Consider the following 23267-nt stretch of genomic DNA (forward strand, 5'->3'; position numbering starts at 1 on the left):
CTCTTTTAACAACTTCTTCCATTAATTCAATATGATTATATCAAAGAACATTCAAATATTGTATGCCTATTCATTAAAGGGATAGTTCACTTTGAAATTAAATTTTGATATGTTTTAGCTTACCTGAAGTGCATCCAAGATGTCGGTGTCTTTGTCTCCACAGTAGTTTCAATTTTGATATTTTTAGGTCAAACCGTTGTTGTCTGTCAGTCATATAATGGAGGTCTATGGGTACAGACTCCAAGAGCATGCACAGAGACGTCCAAATTAAACAATCCCCCATCGTTAGTGCACATTGATGGCCTAAGACACGAAACGAGCGGTTTGTGTGAGAAAACGAACAGTATTTATATAGTTTTAATCTATTTCAAGCAACCACGTCCCTGTGATCTGTTTACTTAGTCTGCGCAGGCGCCGGAATGCTCCGGAAGTGCTCTCTCGCGCATGTACGTCACTCATTGTGTACACAGAGATTTCTGCAGTATTACCTTTCACTGAGAACATCTAAAGTTATTTAGACGGAAAAGAAATCGCAATGGAAGACGATTTTGAGACATCAACAGACAACATTGAATTTTTTTCACAACCGTATTTCATACTTGCCAACCTTGAGACCTTGATGCCCATGTTTTATAAAAAGGTTGACAAGACTAACGTTAAATAAAAACATAGAAATTATGTAAGATAACGTTAATTTAGTTGTAGATTATATTCTCATATCCATTTTTTTTTTTGAATAATCTGTTTTACTGCTTTGCACGATTCTTTTGTAGTGTGGTTTTGGTGTAGCCTACTAAAGTGTACTAAAATAAACATTCACGAGTGTACCTGACTTCTTCTCACCGCTGATTCCTGATGGTTTAGAGGACAATTACACCGAGTCGCACCCTGTCTTTTCAAAGAATAGTACACCGGCGAGCGCGAAGTATAAATGCCTCGTGGGGAGGCGCGCGCGCAGTCAGCAGAGGCGCGCGCAGCGGAGGCTCGCAAACCCATAGACGGCTCTGACAGCGCATAGACTGCTTCTTTTTCCGTTCTGATTGCCGCGCTTGACTTCTAGGTGTGTAACCTTTATTATTGTTCGGTCTGAAACGGCGCCCAGTGACGGATGGTGTAGCAATATTGTTGTCCAGGTGGAAATCGGGAGAAATTCGGGAGAAAGGTCGGTCCGGGAGATTTTCGGGAGGGGCTTTGAAATTCGGGAGTCATGTATGCCGTATTTATTTGAACCAGAATATACAGATCAAGAACTAAGAGCACTTCCGGAGCATTCCGGCGCCCTACGGCGCTTGCGCAGACTAAGTAAACAGATCACTAGGACGTGGTTGCTTGAAATAGATTAAAACTATATAAATACTGTTCGTTTTCTCACACAAACTGCTCGTTTCGTGTCTTAGGCCATCAATGTGCACTAACGATGGGGAATTGTTTAATTTGGACGTCTCTGTGCATGCTCTTGGAGTCTGTACCCATAGACCTCCATTATATGACTGACAGACAACAACGGTTTGACCTAAAAATGTCAAAATTGAAACTCCTGTGGAGACAAAGACACCGACATCTTGGATGCACTTCAGGTAAGCTAAAACATATCAAAATTTAATTTCAAAGTGAACTATCCCTTTAATGTGCTGTGACTGAAATTAAATCATTATTTGAATATTCTCTTTTATTGTGCGCATTTTCTAGTAGTTCTTCATTACAGGTCACAAAAATGTGTTAAAGAATATTTAAACATTTTTGTTCAGAAATGCAATGTGACTAGAAATTTAATTATTAGCCTACTTAAATATTCTCTGTTTTTGAGTGTATTTCAATAACAGTTCTTCATCACAGGTGACACAAAAAGCCAGACAACAGCTGTCATGAGCTCCATGCATGCTCCATGCTCCTCTGCAAATGAGACCTTTGTTCGTCCTGCAACATTTTTCATAAACGGCTTTTTTAATGTCCCACATGCCAAATACTACTATGTGTTCTTGTCTTTGGTGTATGTTGTGACTGTTTTAGGGAATTCATTTATCATGTGTATCATTTATTTGGCCCGCAGACTTCACACAGACAAATACATTAGTGTTTTCCATCTGGCCTTTTCTGATCTGTGTGGAAGCTCGGCTTTGATTCCAAAAGTCATAGACACATTTTTATTTAACCACCAGGACATTTCATATGAAGCGTGTTTGGCATATATGTTTTTTGTGTATCATTTCATGAATCTGCAATCTTTGACACTACTTGTCTTGGCTTATGACAGACTGGTTGCTATTTGTTTTCCTCTACGGTATCATGCTATTGTAACTAAAACAGCCATGTTTCTGATCATAGGGGTTATGTGGATTTTTTCTGTGACATTTTTTTCTATACTTGTAGGTTCTGTGAACAGACTTTCTTTTTGTGGATCTAATGTGCTTGATAGTTATTTTTGTGACTATGGCCCTATCTATAGAATAGCCTCTAATGATAATTCTGTAAATGTTTTGTTGGGTAAAATTTGCTATAGTCTCTTGATTTTTACACCACTGATTTTGATCTTCATCTCATATGTCTGCATTGCTCTAGTTTTGCTTAAAATTCCCCATGGCATTGACCGGATAAAATCCATAAAAACCTGCACTTCACATCTCATGTTGGTGGCAATTTTTTATATACCAGTTTTAAGCAATAATATTGCATCTATAATCACACCTTTGCATCCAGACGCCCGGATAATTAACAATTCTCTTACTCAGACAATACCACCTATGCTGAATCCTATTATATACACTCTAAAAACAGAAGAGGTCATGCAATCCATAAAAGAAATGTACAAACGAAGCAAGGTGAACACAACACAGGAAAGAAATGTGAACTGTAGGAGGAGAAATTAAAAATAATAATTATAGGTTAATCTCACTGCTTCTGAGATTAAACTGTGATCATTCAACAAAAATGGATTTCGTTTTGTAATAGAAATTGTGTTGAAAACAGTCCAAATATATTCAAAACCAAGTACAGATGCTTTGTGATTTCCTTTGAAAAAAAAAAACAGTAGTTTGCATTTAATGATGTCAGGTTAACAGTAAGTCAAAAGAAAATAACCCATTAAATTTGCTTTAAAACAAATGTTTTATAAATGTTTTTCTGAATAATTATTTACTGTATTCATGGAAACTATTTATGCAGTCACTAATTCTCACCATTTTGTGCTATATGACACTTATGATCCCTACCACGTAATGCAGTCATGTGCTTCAGTGAACTAAACTAATTAAACATAATCCTTAAATTAGTCTTCCATTCTATTAAATAACACAGAGATATACCAGACCAGAGATTACAGTATTTAGTTTTACATGCCAAAAATGCAGAATACAGCACACAGGCCAATATGTAGCAATCCTCATGACATACCACCCAATGTAACAAAAATATTTTGTTTTCTAAGATATTCTAATTCTGTGATTTTTTTTAAAATAACATTTCTGAACCTAACACATGCAGGGCCCTATATTCACGATCTGAAACGCAAGTATCAAACACGAAACGCAAGTAACTTTGTGGGCGTATCTCAAATCTAAAATGGGTTGGTCTGAAGTAGCTTCATTATTCAGGTGTGGTTTGGGCGTAACGTGAAATAAACCAATCAGAGCGTCCTCTCACATTCCCTTTAAGAGCAGGTGCGCTTGTTCCATGGCGGATTGCTATTATAACGGCGGATTTGCCAGACCGTTAGGCCTGATGGTTGAAAACCACTACAAGTTTACTCATGGCTATAGACCTCAGTCAGGTTAGACGCCATATTGAATTTAACGCAGATGATTGAAAACGGGACTGTGAGGGATAGACTTAGTCGTTACAATGGCATGCACTGTATAAAGGTTCTAGATCACATCATTTTTACAACTCACAACTTTTACAACTTTTATGGAGATTTTGTCTACTAAAAGTTTTTTTTTCGTAAAGACGTTTTGATCAAGATTGTTCTTAAACAACAGTACAATCCATTAAACACACTGTATTTGATCCCTCACAGCCTCGTTTTCATTCCTGTCAATAAATTAAATATGACGCTACCCTGACTAAGGTATATGGGGTCATGTCTTCGAAACGGGTGTAGGCCAGTAAGAGCTGAGTGTGTAAACCTCAGTCCCCTGGCCTCAAAAGGCGCGTTAGCGGCTGCTCTCTTTAGCGTCCTTGTTAGCCCCCCCATCCCCCCACACCCCCCACAGGAGACTATGGTTCGAATCCCTCTCAGAACGGGTCAAATAGGAACGCTACATTTGATGCAGTGACCCAGATGGAAGCATGTTCCGTCAGTCTAGCACGTTCACATAGAAAAACAATGGAATAGTACTGCAGTGGAAAAAGTAGCTTATAGTACCGTTCCCCAACGCCAAATGAATAAATTGCAACATTAACATTAAACACATCCTTACAACAACAGCAACATTTTGAACACAGTACTTTTTAACCATGGTACTTTTTATTAGACCTAAAACTATTAGACTTAGAAAATAAACTCCTGCCTTTATCCTCAAGTCTCTAGGGAGAAGGGTTGATCCAACAAAATTAAGTCCCAAGAGCTCAAGAGAATGAACTAATATAAATTTGTCCGATGCCTGGTAGAATGAGATGCATGAGCCAAATTGAGGAAGGTAGAGTATAAACCTTGAGTTTCTTATCTTTATTTGTAACCCTTTTAACAATAATTCAATGTGGTTATATCAAGGAACCATATATCCAAATATTTTATGGCTATTCCTTAATGAACTGTGACTGAAATTAAATCATTATTTGAATATTCTCTTTCATTGTGTGCATTTCTATAGAAGTTCTTCATCACAGGTGACACAAAAAGCCAGACAACAGCTGTCATGAGCTCCATGCAGTCAAACTCCTCTGCAAATGAGACCTTTGTTCGTCCTGCAACATTTTTCATCAATGGCTTTTTTAATGTCCCACATGCAAAATATTACTATGTGTTCTTGTCTTTGGTGTATGTTGTGACTGTTTTAGGGAATTCATTTATCATGTGTATCATTTATTTGGCCCGCAGACTTCACACAGCCAAATACATCGCTGTTTTCCATCTGGCTCTTTCTGATCTGTGTGGAAGCTCGGCTTTGATTCCAAAAGTCATAGACACATTTTTATTTGACCACCAGGAGATTTCATATGAAGTGTGTGTGGCATATATGTTTTTTGTGTATCATTTCATGAATCTGCAGTCTTTTACACTACTTGTCTTGGCTTATGACAGACTGGTTGCTATTTGTTTTCCTCTACGGTATCATGTCATTGTAACTAAAACAGCCATGTTTCTGATCATAGGGGTTATGTGGACTTTTTCTGCGACATTTTTTTCTGCATTTGTAGGTTCTGTGAACAGACTTTCTTTTTGTGGATCTAATGTGATAGATAGTTATTTTTGTGACTATGGCCCTATCTTTAAATTAGCCTGTAATGATAATTCTTTAAATGTTTTGTTGAGTAAAATTGGCTATAGTCTCTTGATTATTACACCACTGATTTTGATCTTCATCTCATATTTATGCATTGCTATAGTTTTGCTTAAGATTCCCCATGGCATTGACCGGATAAAATCCATAAAAACCTGCACTTCACATCTCATGTTGGTGGCATTTTTTTATATCCCGGTTTTAAGCAATAATATTGCAACTATAATCACACCTTTGCATGCAAACGTCCGGATGATTAACAGTTCTCTTACTCAGATAATACCACCTATGCTGAATCCTATTATATACACTCTAAAAACAGAGGAGGTCATGCAATCCATAAAAGAAATGTACAAACGAAGCAAGGTGAACACAACTCAGGAAAGAAATATGAAATGGTGTAGGAGGAGAATTTAAAAATAATAATTATTAATCTCACTGCTTGTGAGATTAAACTGTGATCATTCAACAAAAATGAATTTTGTTTGTAGTTGTAATAGAAATTGTGTTGAAAAAACATATATAATTTATATATTCAAATATACAGTATATTCAAAGCCAAGTACAGATGATTTGTAATTTCCTTAAAAACAAAAACAAACAGTAACTTTGCATTTATTGATGTCAGGTTAACAGGAAGTCAAAATAAAATAACCCAATTAAATTTGCTTTAAAACAAATGTTTTATAAATGTCTTTCTGAATAATTATTTGCTGTATTCATGAAAAATAATCTATGCAGTCACTAATTCTCACCATTTTGTGCTATATGACACTTATGATCCCATACCATGTAATGCAGTCATGTGCTTCAGTGAACTAAACTAATAAACATAATCCTTAAATTAGACTTCCATTCTATTATATAACACAGAGATATACCAGACCAGAGATTACAGTATTTACATGCCAAAAATGCAGAATACAGCACACAGGCCAATATGTAGCAATCCTTATGACGTACCCCCTAATATATTAAGATATATAATTCTGTAAAAAAATAAATATATAATAACATTTCTGAACCTAACACACGCAAGTGTAAATGTGTTTTTAGCTTTGGTCAGAGTTATTGGTCCTGACAAAAAAAATTATATTAATTATTGTCAATGGTGTGCTTGGTTTTAAGCCCAGAAGAACATAAAACGTTAAAGATAATTTTTTTTTTTTAAATGTCACACACTCATCTTCGCATGTGAAGTAAATGTTTTCTACATTTAGTCGGAACTGTTCTGCACAATGTCAGTATCAGTAAAATTTCTATTGGAACACTCTATTTTATGGTAATTTCAAATAGTTTTACACAAGCCATGCAGAGTCAGTTAAGAACAACATGATTCAGCAACAGTAACCGACCGGTAGGCCTGATGGTTGAAAACCACGTTTACACATGGCTATAGACCTCAGTCAGGTTAGACGCCATATTGAATTTAACGCAGATGATTGAAAACGGGACTGTGAGGGATAGACTAAGTCGTTACAATGGCATGCACTGTATAAAGGTCCTAGATCATGTAATTTTTTCAACTCACAAATTTTTTCACAGCCTCGTTTTCTTTCTTGTCAAAAATTAAATATGACGCTACCCTGACTAAGGTCTATGGGGTCATGTCTATGTAACAGACGTAGGCCAGTAAAGGACCTGCCCTGCCTGTCCCGCATAGGCCTCATCAGCCACAGTGTGCCTGTAGAAGATGTGGATGTCCTTCCTAAATCTTCGCTTGCGAAGCCAAGCCATGATGAGCCCCCCCCCCCCCCCCCTCCCACGCTGGAGACCACTGTTTGATTCCCGCTCGGAGCGGGTCAAGTTGGTTTGGTTACACTTGTGCAGTGACCCAGATGGAAGTGAGGCTTAGGTGGGTGAGTGTAACGGATGAAGGCCAGTAAGATCTGTGTGTGTAAACCTCACTCCCCTGGCCTCAAGAGGCGCGCTAGTGGCTGCAGTCTTCAGCTTCCATGTTAGCGTGTCTGCCATGCTGGAGACCCTGGTTTGCTTAGGGAGCCTGTCAACTTCGGGTATTGATAAAACGAGCCAATGCACATTGGCGTGCGAGCTTTGCATCTCACGCTCTGCCCCGCAGCGCGGGTATAAATACGGAAGTGGATGCACGCACCAGTCATATAACAGGGGGGAGACACACCGATTAGAGATGCCAAAGCGGGCTCTTCCAAGGGAAAGACACGGGCTCGCCGCAGGAAGCCGTACCGTCGAAGAATACACATATGGGATTGTTGTAGGGATCACAACATATGGGACCCAGCCTAACACAGGTTTCACAGTGCATATACGAGTGATAGGCCTGGCAACAGACGCTCCGCCACGTCCGTTGCCGAGGGGTGTGGAGGAACTCAACCGGCTGCGGTGTGGTAGAGGAGTGAGGGGCCCACAGGGATTGGTTACCGGGTGGGGAAGCCGTCACTATAATCCTTATATCACCCATCAAACATGGAGCCCTAGAGCGGGTCATGGTAATGGGGACTCCACCTTCACGCATTAACACCGCGATAGTTATGTTCCCGCAATGAGAACATGAACTATCCACAAAAGCTGCTTCAGCGTGCTGAATGCCCAAACACGCGATTCAACTATTGTGACCGTCAGATGGGGACAGGGAACGACCGCATCCAGAAACGCACGGGTGGAATGACATCTTGAAAAAGACGCAAACGCACCCGTGTTGCTCTTTCAGGAAATGGGACTCTCACCAGTGCCGCAGCACACAGGGAAATGATCACGGCAACACTGACAGGGGATGGTGCAGCCTGTACCACTGAAGAATTCACTCTCTTCGCCCTCAACCGACTGTCAGACAAACAAACACACAAGGAATGCTATTAAAAGAGCAGTTGAGAGCTCAGAAAACTTGCGACCACTGCTGCACCTGCGCTGTAGAAACACCGGGATAGACTTCCAGAAGAAGCATTGACACACTCGGTCGTTGAATATATCAACATATCTCTTCAGAGACATCGACATGAAGACAGATCGGCTTCTCATCGAAAGACAACTGGTGCGTGCATCCACTTCCGTATTTATACCCGCGCTGCGGGGCGGAGTGTGAGATGCAAAGCTTGCACGCCAATGTGCATTGGCTTGTTTTATCAATACTCGAAGATGACAGGCTCCCTAAGCGTGATCCAAATCAGTCGGTATGTCGACTACGTTGAACGTGACCGAACTGAAAGGGAACTTATTTTTTCAAAAAATACTTTCCACCCAGAATTTTAACTGCTTAGTAAATATATACGTATGCTATACATAGGGCTATTTAGGTTATCCATACAAGTCAGAGGAAAATAATTTCATAAGTCATCTCTTTATGCAGTTTTACTGTAATTATTATTAGTTATTACTGTTACAATAAGTTTGTATAGTATCCATTTAGCAATAGATTCTTAATCTTTATGGTAAGTGTTTTATGTTGTCACATGCTTGTATCGATTTACTCCTGCCTCATTTTCCTCAAGTCTGTAGGGAGAAGGGTGGATCCATGAACTAAAGTCTCAAGTGCAACAGAATAATCTACTATATATTTGACTGATGGCTGGTGAAATAGTGAGATGGTGGCACCAGGAGAAGGTAAACTACGTGTTTCCTCTGTTTCTCTTCTATAGTTTGCAAATGACACTTATTATTAATTCAATATGAGTATGTTAAAGAACATTCAAGCATTTTCGTTCAGAAATGCACTGTGGCTAGAAATTAAATTATTACTTGAATATTCTCTGTTTTTGAGTGTATTTCTATAACAGTTCTTCATCACAGGTGACACAAAAAGCCAGACAACAGCTGTCATGAGCTCCATGCAGTCAAACTCCTCTGCAAATGAGACCTTTGTTCGTCCTGCGACATTTTTCCTCAATGGCTTTTCTAATGTTCCACATGTGAAATACTACTATGTGTTCTTGTCTTTGGTGTATTTTGTGACTGTTTTAGGGAATTCATTTATCATGTGTATCATTTATTTGGCCCGCAGACTTCACACCGCCAAATACATTGTTGTTTTCCATCTGGCCATTTCTGATCTGTGTGGAAGCTCGACTTTGATTCCAAATATAATTGACACATTTTTGTTTGAACACCATGACGTATCATATGAAGTTTGCTTTGTAAATATGTTTTTTGTATATCATTTTATGAATCTGCAGTCTTTGACCATACTTGTATTGGCTTATGACAGACTGATTGCTATTTGTTTTCCTCTACGGTATCATGCTATTGTTTCCAAAACAGCCATGTTTCTGATCATAGGTGTTATTTGGATTTTGTCTGGGACTTATTTTTCTGTACATGTGGGTTTGCTGAATAGACTCTCTATTTGTAGTTCTAATGTGGTTAATAGTTATTTCTGTGATTATGGCCCTATATGTAGACTAGCTTGTAATGATAATTCCTTAAATTTACTGATGGGAAAAATTTGCTTTGGTTTTCTGATTTGCACACCTCCAGTACTGATCTTCATTTCATATTTCTGCATTGCTCTGGCTTTGCTTAGGATTGCTCATGGTGCTGACCGAATCAAAGCCATAAAAACCTGCACTTCACATCTCATATTGGTGGCAGTTTTCTATATACCACTTTTAATCAATAACATTGCAGCTGCCACAACACCTATCCATCCAAACTCCAGGTTAATTAACAATTCTTTGGCGCAGACAATACCACCTATGCTGAATCCCATCATTTACACTCTTAAGACAGAGGAGGTCATGCAATCCATAAAAGAACTGTACAAGCGAAGCAAGGTGAACACAACTCAGGAAAGAAATATGAAATTCAATTGGAGAAATCAAAAATGATTTAAAAGGGTTTGTTTCTAATTATTATATTTAACTTATTTTACTGTTGAAATGCTTTCATTATCTGCTTGAATGAGACTTTGTCCTTCTGTATTTTGTATAAAATAGACATGCTATATATAAACAAACCTCTGTATTAATTTTTTTTCTTTGACTGTCAAACGTTTTTTTGAAACACTCCTGTCACTGTGAATTTATAATATTTTTCAATGTTTCTTTTTATAATTAGTCACTTATTCCCACCATTATGTGTAATGACATTAGCAGGTGTTTGTTGCTTTTGCGGGGTGAATTTATTTTCTTGAGAGTGGCCCAAGATAATGTAGGCATGTGCTTCAGTGAACTTATCCCTTAAATTATTGTACATTAAAATAAAAAACAATTAGTCAGCTATATGGCACATGAATCCTTTATCTTCCATTCATTCGCAATGACGCAAAAAAAGACGCTGGCGTTAATATACAAACAATACCATGGTTATTATTTTGGATAAATATAATTAAATGTGAGAAAGATTCTTTGTTTTTACACAAAAGAAAAAGATCCCTCATGGAATAATTATGATTTTACAGTGGTAGGCTAACAATAACTGTAGCAACTGTGGCGATAACCAAGGTTGGCAAATCAGCTTTGTTTTACACAGGATATTACATAGCAACAGGAACATTGACTGTTAAAAACACAAATTAATTAAATAAAAAGACTGGTATGGTAAAGTTTACTACTCCCCATGGAGTAGCCACAGTCTTAACATATAGTGGCTAAGTTTATGCAACTGGTTAGGTGGTGCTTGTGGAACAGAACAAAACTGTTTCCCGATGACCACATGCTTTTAACACTTTATCAGGCATTACCAGAGCAGGACTTAGGGTGCTGGGGGCTTCTGTGCTTGAGTTTATGTTTGGGCCCTACGTTACAAATGACCTCAACTAGACAAAAATACACAAAAATTGAAATACTTCTTATAACAATTCATTTACAACATCAAAGTTGAGATGTATTTAAGTCATTCGAATACAAAAAATGCAGGATGTGCTCACTCAGTTGAGAGAAGATCAAACCCCTAAAATAACACATTAAAAGCCATATGAACAGTAGTATTTTAAAATGTTTTGTATTGTTGTCATCTGTGTCCACTTATGTCAGATTCTTAAATTTAATCTAATCAGAATAAAAATACACTGTATGGCTATTACAAATGAAATTAAATCAGTATCAATAAAATTTACACATACTGTACTGTTTAATGCAGCTCAGATGGCATGAATCAGTTTACACAGAAAAAACTCATCTTTGATCACCAAAATGACATCTTTAAAAGCTTTTTCCTTGGAAAAAAAAATGCCTTAAAATAGCTTGAATGTAACTCTACATAGGCTACACGGTTCTTTTAATATGCAAATTAGCCCCGCCTCCACTCACTCACAGTGATCCAGTGAGCTCAGAGATCCAATCGTTGACGATCACATGTTGACCTGATTGGTTACAAGGTAGTTTGTGACGTCAGAAACACCAGCGATTTCAAACCGCGATTTTGAGACTTTGGTTTAGTGAAGATGGTGCTGACTATTTTGTACAATCTTTGTCTAAAGCACATTAAAAACACTACATAGATAACCAACATTAAAAACTTGATTTTCACCACAGGGGGACTTTAAGAGATTGTTGATGTTTTATAGGCTACTTTTTAAAATATGAAACTAAAACCGCCAGTAGGTGGCTGCACGTCACTATCTTTATTGTCTTAAGCCAGGTTTGATCTCTCAGGTTTTGATTTCTCTCGAGCTGAATACGAAATCGCTCCCTATTCCCTCAAATAGGGCATTATTTGAGGGGACAGCCATTTTTAGTGGTGTCTGAAAATCGAGTGCACTCATTCTATCCCACATTGCACCACAATAACGTGTGTTACACTTGGCATTAACATGCGACCTGTATCCGGATGTTGTCCACATACACATGAAAAAACAAGTGTAAACGTGCTTCTGATTGGAATGTTATCCGATCAGCTTGTCCCGGTTCGGAGGTAGTCGAGGATCCATTGTTATCGGATCTCAGTGTAATGTAAACGCAATCCAGCCATCATGTCTGCATTCACAGGTGGACATCACACAAAACCCCGCCCACTGTCATTATTCTCCCTCCTCTCTCCAGGAATTGTTGCACGTAGCTGTGTGGTTTTGCTATACAGTCGAGTGTGAAGTACATCGCAAATACTGAAATGTTTGCCTTCGCAGTTCGCACCCAAAAGTTGCAGAACCATTCATTTACTGTAAAGAACGCGCATTTTACCCACCACAGCTGGCAACGTTATCGGCTCATGATTGGCTTATGATCCGATCTGCTTTAACGCAGCCAGTTTCCCGAAACCATCTGTGGCGAGCAGGACGAGGACGAAGGCCGTGAGAGAAAGGCACGAGGCTAGTGGCGTGATTAAATGATGAGTGACACTTGCACTACGCACCGGTCTCGTCTCTCACGGAGTAGTGGAAGCATAAAAGGAGGAGCGACGACAGTGAAGAGCGAGAGAGGACAGGCCTGGCCTTGTGTTTTGTTTGTTTGTTGTTATGTGACAGCAGTCGTCCGTGAGGGGCTGCTGTCTTTTACTTTCGTTTTGTATTTGTTTGTTTTGATATTAAAGTTGTGAATGTTCGAGCCCTTGCCGCTGAGGGCAATGCGCGGTGCCATCGAGCATGGCTGTGTGAAGTCTGTCACCATGGACGCTCGAGGCGGTGCGGTGGAGTGAGTTTCCGGGAGGACGGTCGAGCGGTCGTTCCAACGAACATTCGCAAAGTTGTGTGTTTGGAATGACAGCTCTTGACCTGTGGTTAGAAGCATAGTTTCTACAGTAGTTTGCATGACATGTGGACTTAATAAATCATTATCTTGAGCAAAATAAGCAAGCTGACATTCAGTACAACCTGTGTCTTTTATTTAGAATACATACAAATGTAATTTACGTCTTTTAGTTTGTGAAGAGATTTAAAGCACTGTTTTTGAAGACTGCGCATGTGCGAACGTGCTACGTCAGAACGAGCCTTTGATTGAATCTGGAAATAAAGCAAAATAACTCAGAAAAATGAGAAATAGTCCTCAGATTTACTGTCTGTAATTTATATCAAAACATCTAGCGTTCATTCAATCTCAAACAGTTTAATTAAAATAAGATATTTCTATACCATATGCGAGGTTGAACGACCACAACCAATCAGCACAAGAGGAAGCTGGTATAAATAAAGCCTTTCCTCACCTTCTGTCTCACGACAAGTCTCTCAGCATCCCTCCACCACCCCATCACCTCACACTCGGCTGGGTCTACCCCAGTATAAGGGGGAGTATACTCTGGGTTCGGGCCAAATACGCATAAATACTACATCAGATTCCATGTACGTGTGAACTCATGAAACTCTTATCATTAAAGAAGTCAAAATGACTCCAGGAGTTCCAATTCCAAGAATTCTGAAGCCACACAATATCTACATATTCAATGGTTGTTACGCAAATATCCTTTAGGCTAGTTACACATCATTGTTTACATTTATAGCTTAAGATATGGGCCAAGAAATAATTGTATACATCCAGGAGAAATAAGGATACATTAAGGCTCAATCCCAATTCACCCCATCTACCCATACCCCTTGGCCCTAACCCTCCATTTTGCGCGTTCACGTCTAGGGGTAGGGTGTCCCGATTCTTTTTGCGATAGAGGGGTAGGGCGAAGGGGTAGGGCTACATAGCCCTCGAAACTGAGATTTTTCAGAGGCACACTCCAAACAGAGGGGTACGAGAAAGTTCCTTGAATGCATTCACAAACGGTGAAAGAAAGTCACAAATGTAAGTATTTCCTAATATGGTGGTTTTCTTCAAAACAATCATAAAAAGGAGATAGCTAATTCAGCCGCTAGCATGTTGCCTCGGTAACCAGGCAGACAGTGTTGCTTGCTTCGCTACTAACGTTAGTTACCTGGTAACGTTAATGAAGCTAAACTAAAGTAAAAAGCATTTGTTCTCACATTCTCAGTCTCATACGAGTGACTCAGTCCGGCATCGCGTGGTTATCGTGTAAACACAACACAGTCAATAACTCAATTATGGCCATGTATTTCACATTGAAACATTTACTTTCACTTTACACTACCAGTAGCCTATACGACAGAGATTGCCACAGTGGAGGACGGAATATTGGTATCATTGTCAGTCGTTGTTATGAAAAAATCCTGTAAAACCTCATCGCTTCCATAACGTCAGAGCCATCATCGACGACTGGTGACGTATCGGGTTTATGAAGGGTTGTTCCATTTCGTAGGGGAATATTTCAACCCCTTGGCCATTGTAACTCTGTTTTAAGGGCCAAGGGGTACACTCGAAAACAAGGGGTAGGGGCAAGGGGTGAATTGGGATTGAGCCTAACTTTCCTTATCATTACTGTCAGTGCTGTGCTTTGATTGGCTAGATGACAGCTCTAGAGGTGTGGCATTGCTGGAAACGGTCAGAGTCAGTGATAGGCTGAAGCGACTGGCATTTCTTTATTCCGTATATATAATAAATCAGGGAAAGTCTGCATCCTGAGCAAACCTCACTAAGGCCTAACTGTGAGTATATCATATTCATTATTTATAATGTTTTATTATTATTATTAAATAAATTGTCAAATTGCTTTTCTGCCCAGACAGGATGAAAAAAAGCATTTGAACATGATTCAAGAGGTCACTGGAAACAGGAATTTTTCCTTCCTGTCTGCTGGATTATCTGGTATACCTCACATGAGATATTATTATATATTCCTGTTTATTGCCTACTTTATTTATTTTCTAGGAAACTCCTGCCTCATGTTTGTTATCATTACGGACAGAAATGTTCACACTCCTAAATATATCGCTGTCTTTAATTTATCACTGACCGACATTTGTGAAAATGCCGCTGTAATCCCTCAGCTTCTGGATGCAGTTTTGTTTGGGAATCAGTTGATCTCGTATGGATTGTGCATGTCCAATATGTTATTTGTTTCAGTGCAGTCACTGACTCTCACTGTTCTGTCTTTTGACAGATTAGCTATTTGTTTACCACTGAGGTATCATAATATGATTGTGAGCCATAGATCAATGCTTGTAATGATTGGTGCTTTATGGACATTGGCACTGATGCAAACAATAACTGCAGCAGTTTTCATGACTAGACTTTCTTTCTGCAGAACTAGCGTCATAATCCTTCGTTTCTGTGATCACGGGTCTTTTTTCCCAATCTGTGTCATCATGAGTGTTCTGTTTCAGGTGATCATCATGTTTCCAGTATTTTGTATTATCTTTTCATACATGCATAGACATTGTTCAGAATCACAACCCCACAAAGAGCCACAAAGACACGTACTGCTCATTTAATAGTGGCTATATTTTATGTGCCCATCTGCCTAAAATATGTCTTTCAGGTCCTTGTAAGCATCAACACTACAATAATTATTCTTTCTATGACCTCTGCACTTCCTCCCATGCTTAACCCTATCTACACATTTATGACAAAGGAGTTTATGGAATATGTGAAAAGGCTTATCAAAAATAGAATCATGTTTTGATCCATACCAACTGTGTTCCAGTTATAGTATGCCTATGGAATTCATATATGTACATTTTTGATAATTATTATTAAAGTACACAGTATATTACAGGATGTTATGGAATTACTAAATGTGAAACAGTGTTTGTTTTGTGTTACTTGAAGCATAAATTGTAACTGCAGCATCTTTAATCTTGTGCCAGTTTGATTTCCTCTATTAATCTGTATTAATATCAATGTACTTAATATAAATACCCTGCAATATTGCTTTTGGTACTACATTAATGTACAGCACATAAAGTCTGCTAAATTGGAACAACAAATTTTGTTATCCAGAAATTGTGCTGAGGTCCAACTAAAGATATACTTAAGTATATTTGATTGTGCTAAAGTGGAACTATTGCAAGTATACTTTAGGTACATTTTAAATATCTTCCATTTAAAGACTGATATTATACAGAGATTATACTATCCTTACTAATAGTGATATTTAAAACTATGCATTGTGCAATAAAGAAGTACTCCAAATAAAGTTTAATTATAATTTTTATTTCAATAAGTCTCAAGCGATATGCCAGTAAATTTGTTAATGGATTGGTAGTATACTTAGTATGAACTAAATGTATTTTAAATATATTTTGGTATAGTTTTCTTTCACAAGGGAAGGGTTATTCCATGCCGAGCAATAATGTCAAATACACTGAAATTTTTATTTTGATGTTTTGTTGATGAGTGCATATCTAAAAACAGTTCTTTATCACAGGTGTCACAGCATTCCAGACATCAGGCAACTTGACCTCCATGCAGTCAAACTCCTCTGCAAATGAGACCTTTGTTCGTCCTGCAACATTTTTCCTCAACGGTTTTTCTAATATGCCACATGCAAAATACTACTATGTGTTCTTGTATTTTGTGTATGCTGTGACTGTTTTAGGGAATTCATTTATCATGTGTGTCATTTATTTGGCCCGCAGACTTCACACAGCCAAATACATCGCTGTTTTCCATCTGGCTCTCTCTGATCTGTGTGGAAGCTCGGCTTTGATTCCAAAACTCATAGACACATTTTTATTCGAGCACCAGGAGATTTCATATGAAGCGTGTTTGGCATATATGTTTTTTGTGTATCATTTCATGAATTTGCAATCTTTGACACTACTTGTTTTGGCTTATGACAGACTGGTTGCTATTTGTTTCCCTCTACGGTATCATGCTATTGTAACTAAAACAGCCATGTTTCTGATCATAGGGGTTATGTGGACTTCTTCTGTGACTTTTATTGCTTTAATGGTGAGTTTGATAACAAGACTCTCTATTTGTAGTTCAATTGTAGTCAATAGTTATTTTTGTGAGCATGGCCCTATCTATAGACTAGCTTGTAATGATAATATCATAAATATTATCGTGGCAAATATTTGCTTTGGTCTCCTGGTATGTATGCCACTGATATTAATAATCTTCTCATATTTCCGCATTGCTCTGGCTTTGCTTAAGATTGCTCATGGTGCGGAACGGATCAAAGCCATGAAAACCTGCACCTCACATTTCATATTGGTGGCAATTTTTTATGTCCCACTTATAGGTACTAATATTGCAGCTTTAACAACATTTATCCATCCAAACGCCCGGATAATAAACAATTCCTTGACTCAGATAATGCCACCTATGCTGAATCCCATCATATACACTCTAAAGACAGAGGAGGTCATGCAATCCATAAAAGAACTGTACAAACGAAACAATGTAAACACTACTAAGGAAAGAAAGGTTATATGCAAAGAGTGATGCAGGTTGCTGTTAGTTGATGTTGTTAATTTGCATGAATGAATATGTATTTGTGTGTTGACCATCAATATCTGATTGGATATATTGTAAGCTATGAGCATTCAACAAATATATAATTTACCAGAAGTCACTGAACTGTGTGTAAAAAATAATCTCACCGTCTTCTCATATGCGATAAATATAATTATTCAAAATATTTATGATGTCAGAATTTAGAATTTGTGTTGTAAGCAGGCCAAAAATGAAATAAAGTAATAAATGCACTTAATTTTGTTTTGTTGAAAATGATTGAAATGTTTGTTTGTAGTGCAACAAAGCTTTCTATGCCATGCATGCAGATTTGATTATGGGTTTGGATATAGTTCACCCAAAAATAAGAAATAATTTGCTCATCCTCATGTTGCACCAAAGCCATTTGACTTTCTTTTTTTATTCCTGAAACATAAAAGGTCATATTAGCCATAACAACAGTCCCACAATTAATTTTCAAAAAATGGAAAAAAGGTGAATGAAAGTGAATGGGGTTCAACGGAAGGAAGACAGTCATCATTTTCAAATGATATGAAGTTGAGTATGATGAGAGAATTTTTACTTCACATCTCCATGCAAAAGGGTATAAATATCAAAATTGTTATTTACATGTTGTCATCAGATGCCTCTGTTAATTAATGTTTGCGAATTCTTTTTCATGTAGGCCTATACTTAAATGTAGTCCCACATGGAAACGACCCAGACAGCAGTAATAGTATGTGAAGTAAAATATAAAGGAATTCTCACAGGAGATATTAAAAAGGACAGAGAAAATGAACAAAGTGGTACAGGTTAATAAATTTAAAAAAATCTGCCCTCTTGTGGCATAACCAACTGTCCATGGATGATGGATTGAGCCTAATTGTGATTTACTTCTGGAAATTATGTTTCGCCAATCGATTGATGTGGCAACTGCTTTATACATATTTTTTGAATGCATATTTTGTTAATGGCTCTATGTAAAACACTGTATGGTGTGATTACAGCCATCAAGTTATCATTTACTCATTTGTCATTTGAACCACAGAAGCTTTGTTACAAGGCCTGTCAAGATAAAAAAAAAAGACAGAAAAGAACCATAAAAGTATAATTAAAGAAAGCAAATATTCTTTTTATAGGCTATACATCAGTGTTAACATTTACAGCTCAATATATAAGCCAATAAATAATGGTAATACATCCAGGAGAAACAAGGATACATGAACTTTCCTTATCATTACTGTCAGTGCTGTGCTTTGATTGGCTAGATGACAGCTCTAGAGGTGTGGCATTGCTGGAAACGGTCAGAGTCAGTGATAGGCTGAAGCGACTGGCATTTCTTTATTCAGTATATATAATAAATCAGGGAAAGTCTGCAGTCTGAGCAAACCTCACTAAGGCCTAACTGTGAGTATATCATATTCATTATTCATTCTTTTTTATTTATTTATTTACTTATTATATAAATTGCAAACCTGCTTTTCTACCCAGACAGGATGAAACCAAAAAGCATTTGAACATGATTCAAGAGGTCACTGGAAACAGGAATATTTCCTTCCTGTCTGCTGGATTATCTGGTATACCTCACATGAGATATTATTATATATTCCTATTTATTGCCTACTTTATTTCTTTTCTAGGAAACTCCTGCCTCATGTTTGTTATCATTACGGACAGAAATCTTCACACTCCTAAATATATCGCTGTCTTTAATTTATCACTGACCGACATTTGTGAAAATACCGCTGTAATCCCTCAGTTTATGGGTGCAGTTTTGTTGGGGAATCAGTTGATCTCGTATGGATTAGCTATTTGTTTACCACTGAGGTATCATAATATGATTGTGAGCCATAGATCAATGCTTGTAATGATTGGTGCTTTATGGACATTGGCACTGATGCAAACAATAACTGCATCAGTTTTCATGACTAGACTTTCTTTCTGCAGAACTAGCGTCATAATCCTTCGTTTCTGTGATCACGGGTCTTTTTTCCCAATCTGTGTCATCATGAGTGTTCTGTTTCAGGTGATCATCATGTTTCCAGTATTTTGTATTATCTTTTCATATACATGCATAGCTGTGACATTGTTCAGAATCACAACCCCACAAAGAGCCACAAAGACACGTACTGCTTATTTAATATTAGTGGCTGTATTTTATGTGCCCATCTGCCTAAAATATGTCTTTCAGGTCCTTGTAAGCATCAACACTACAATAATTATTCTTTCTCTGACCTCTGCACTTCCTCCCATGCTTAACCCTATCTACACATTTATGACAAAGGAGTTTATGGAATCTGTGAAAAGGCTTATCAAAAATAGAATCATGTTTTCATCAAGAATACCAACTGCCCAGTGGGCAATTGATGTTTAAAAGATCATATTTATGTCAAAATCAACGTAAAAAAAAAAAAAACCCAGGTCAAATATGCACATCAAATTGACGTAAAAATTTGATTTGAAGTAAACTGAATGTCAAACATATCGACCTGCATATAAACCAATTTCAGTGTGGGTATTAACTTTCTCTTTTCACCTTTACCACTGGAAGACATTGCCTTTCAAACTGACCTTAAAATGAAATGCAGTATCTTGATCAAGTCCTGACTAACTTTGACGTCAAATTGATATCAAGGGTGTGTTCCAGTTATACAGTATGGAATTCATCTCATCTGTACATTTTTAATAATTATCATTAAAGTACACAGTATATTACAGAATGTTATAGAATTAATAAATGTGAAACAGTGTTTGTTTTGTGTTAATTGAAGCATAAATTGTAAGGGCAGCAACTTTAATCTTGTGCCAGTCTGATTTTCTAAATATATAAGTTTTTACCCTATTCATTTGTATTGTACTGTAGACACACTATTCATTAAATTCTTCATTAAAAATGTTTAGCAAGGCTGGTCTAAAGAGCAGGGTTATTCCATGAATCGTGGTGCCAAGCAATACGGACACTGAAATCATTATGATCTAAAAACAGTTCTTTATCACAGGTAACACAACAATCCAGACAACAGGCAACTCCTCTGCAAATGAGACCTTTGTTCGTCCTGCAACATTTCTCATCAATGGTTTTTCTAATATGCCACATGCAAAATACTACTATGTGTTCTTGTGTTTTGTATATGCTGTGACTGTTTTAGGGAATTCATTTATCATGTGTGTCATTTATTTTGCTCGCAGACTTCACACAGCCAAATACATCGCCGTCTTTAATCTGGCCGTTTCTGATCTGTGTGGAAGCTCGGCTTTGATTCCAAAACTCATAGACATGTTTTTATTTGAGCACCAGGAGATTTCATATGAAGCGTGTTTGATGAATATGTTTTTTGTCTTTCATTTCATGAATCTGCAGTCTTTGACACTACTTGCATTGGCTTATGACAGACTGGTTGCTATTTGTTTTCCTCTAAAGTACCATGCAGTTATTACCAAAACATCCATGTCACTCATCATAGGCGGTATGTGGATTTTTTCTGTGACTTTTTTTGCTGTACTTGTTGGTTTAGTCAACAGACTATCTTTTTGTAGAACTAATGTGGTTGATAGTTATTTCTGTGATCACGGTCCTGTTATCAGCCTTTCCTGTAATAGTAATTTCATAAATTATCTCTTGGCATATATTTGTATTGGTCTTCTGATTTGCATGCCAGTGATACTGGTAACCCTCACATATTGTTGCATTGGTCTGGCTTTGCTTAAGATTGCTCATGGCGCTGATCGCATCAAGGCCATGAAAACCTGCACCTCACATCTCATGTTAGTGGCAATTTTGTATCTTCCAATTTTAAGTGTAAATGTTAAATCCACTTCAACATCTATTGATCCAAACTCCCGGATAATTAACAATTCCTTAACACAATTAATACCACCCATGCTGAATCCCATCATATACACCCTAAAGACAGAGGAGGTCATGCAATAAAAGAAATGTACAAACGACGCAAGGTGAACACTATTTCAGAAAGAAATGTGAAACAGAGAAAATAAATACAGGTCCTTGTTGCATTATTATTATTATTATTATTAATAATAATGATTGTGACAGAAACCTGATACTGTTTCTTACATACAAATATTGGACAACCTATTATTTGATTAAAATCATTTATCAAATTATCATATAACAAATTATCAGGATTGGCTGGTTTGATGTTTAGATATTATAAAATAATTGTACAAATTTCTCATGTGTGATTAGAATTTAAAGTCACAATAAAAATATTTGATCAGAATTTGGGTGGCTCCTTTGTTGTAACTTCCAGTGACATAACCAAGAAAATTTCACTTCAGTTCAAATTTCAGTTGGATTTGTAATTTAGGCGGCTACATCACAGACATTTGTTAGCAAAAACAATAAAGAAATGAAAGAATAAATGAAATAATAAATTAAAGGGTAAATAATAACTTTATTTTCTATAGCGCCTTTAAAGGAGCTTCTCAAAGTGCTTACAGGGTAAAAATACAAGAAAAATACGAATGTTTTCAAATATGTTTTAAAAATTCCAAAAGACTGTGCTTCCCAAATTTCAACTGGAAGCTGGTTCCACAACCTGAAGCAGATATACAGTAGAAAAGGTCTGTCACCCATTCAACATATGATCTCTTGTATTCGACCAAGTTAAAATTATAGCTTAAGAATTTTTAACATACTGTGGCTTATTTAGAGTATGCTTTCGAAATCCCAGTACAAAGCACATTACATTAATCAATACGAGAATAAATGTATATATTACTTAACTTTTCTACAACTAAAAGGGATATCATTATTGCAATATTTCCAAGATAAAAAATAAGTCTTTACAACATTTTGTACATGAGGGTCAAATGTCAATGAGGAATCAGAGATCACTTTGATTCCTTAAATTCTTTTGAAACTCAAGCACTGAACCATCAATGATGAGAGGTGTTTGGCCAGCTTTATGGAGCTGATGAAGAGAACCAATAAGCATGAGTTTTATCACCATTTAAACAAAGAAAATTATTAGCCAGTTATTGTTTACATTGAATATAGATGTGTCATCGGCATAAAATTGATTCTTAAAGCTACAATATGTAAAAAAAATTCGCCGCTAGGGGTCGCTAACCTCTTATAATAACAAAGGCGTAGGTTTATGACGCAGTGATAAGCTGAAAGATGGACTTGCTGTTAAGCTGATGGATCTAATAATGTTTATGGATGAGTGAAAACATTCATGTTTTTTAACATTTCAGTGGTATGAAGCAGGTCACGATTACTAATAATAGACAGATATCACACGCGAGTCCCGCGGATATAAAGGAATAAGGAGATTTAATTCTACCGAACTACCCGCAAGTGCTGAATTACTACTCACACAGGTCAGTTTATTTGACGAATTAAACTTGTGAGGTAACACAGCGCTGTTTCACTTGGTCTATCATTACACTATCATACTAAACAGCATTTGAGTGTGTTGAAAGTTATAATGTTATTCTATGTATTATTTTGTTTGCTATTTGAAACTAGCAGTAAGCAAAATTAGAATAACATACACATCATATTCTAACATTTCATCATGTTGAGCTATATAACATTGATTTGTTTTATGTACATTTACTCACCTGTCTAATAAAGTATGTGCAAGAGCGGTGTCGCTGTCAAGTCATGACTCGTGAAGCTCTGTCAAGTCCAAGTTAGTCACGGAGCTCTTGACGCCAA

The 23267-nt window shown here is 37.2% G+C and overlaps 4 protein-coding genes across 4 annotated transcripts; all 4 read left to right on the forward strand.

Annotated features, from left to right (window-relative positions):
- Positions 1-1776: 1776 nt before the first annotated feature.
- Positions 1777-2867, forward strand: LOC306991337 (olfactory receptor 51E2-like; the record flags this gene model as incomplete). The annotated part of the gene is made up of 1 exon (XM_079599068.1): positions 1777-2867. The coding sequence occupies exon 1, from the start codon at positions 1866-1868 to the stop codon at positions 2865-2867; it is 1002 nt and encodes a 333-aa protein (XP_079455194.1). The 5' UTR covers positions 1777-1865.
- A 1986-nt stretch (positions 2868-4853) lies between these two features.
- On the forward strand, positions 4854-5855 carry LOC306991338 (olfactory receptor 1E16-like; the record flags this gene model as incomplete). Its single annotated transcript, XM_079599069.1, has 1 exon — positions 4854-5855. The coding sequence occupies one exon, from the start codon at positions 4854-4856 to the stop codon at positions 5853-5855; it is 1002 nt and encodes a 333-aa protein (XP_079455195.1).
- Positions 5856-9232: 3377 nt separating this feature from the next.
- On the forward strand, positions 9233-10237 carry LOC306991339 (olfactory receptor 1468-like; the record flags this gene model as incomplete). The annotated part of the gene is made up of 1 exon (XM_079599070.1): positions 9233-10237. The coding sequence occupies one exon, from the start codon at positions 9233-9235 to the stop codon at positions 10235-10237; it is 1005 nt and encodes a 334-aa protein (XP_079455196.1).
- A 6351-nt stretch (positions 10238-16588) lies between these two features.
- Positions 16589-21512, forward strand: LOC306991548 (olfactory receptor 51F2-like; the record flags this gene model as incomplete). Its single annotated transcript, XM_079599497.1, has 2 exons — positions 16589-16933; positions 20943-21512. 2 exons carry the CDS (start codon positions 16589-16591, stop codon positions 21510-21512), a joined length of 915 nt encoding a protein of 304 aa, XP_079455623.1.
- Between the last annotated feature and the right edge of the window lie 1755 nt (positions 21513-23267).

The sequence above is a fragment of the Phoxinus phoxinus genome (genome assembly GCF_949152265.1).
Source record: "Phoxinus phoxinus genome assembly, chromosome: 23".
In the NCBI taxonomy this organism is placed as follows: Eukaryota; Metazoa; Chordata; class Actinopteri; order Cypriniformes; family Leuciscidae; genus Phoxinus; species Phoxinus phoxinus.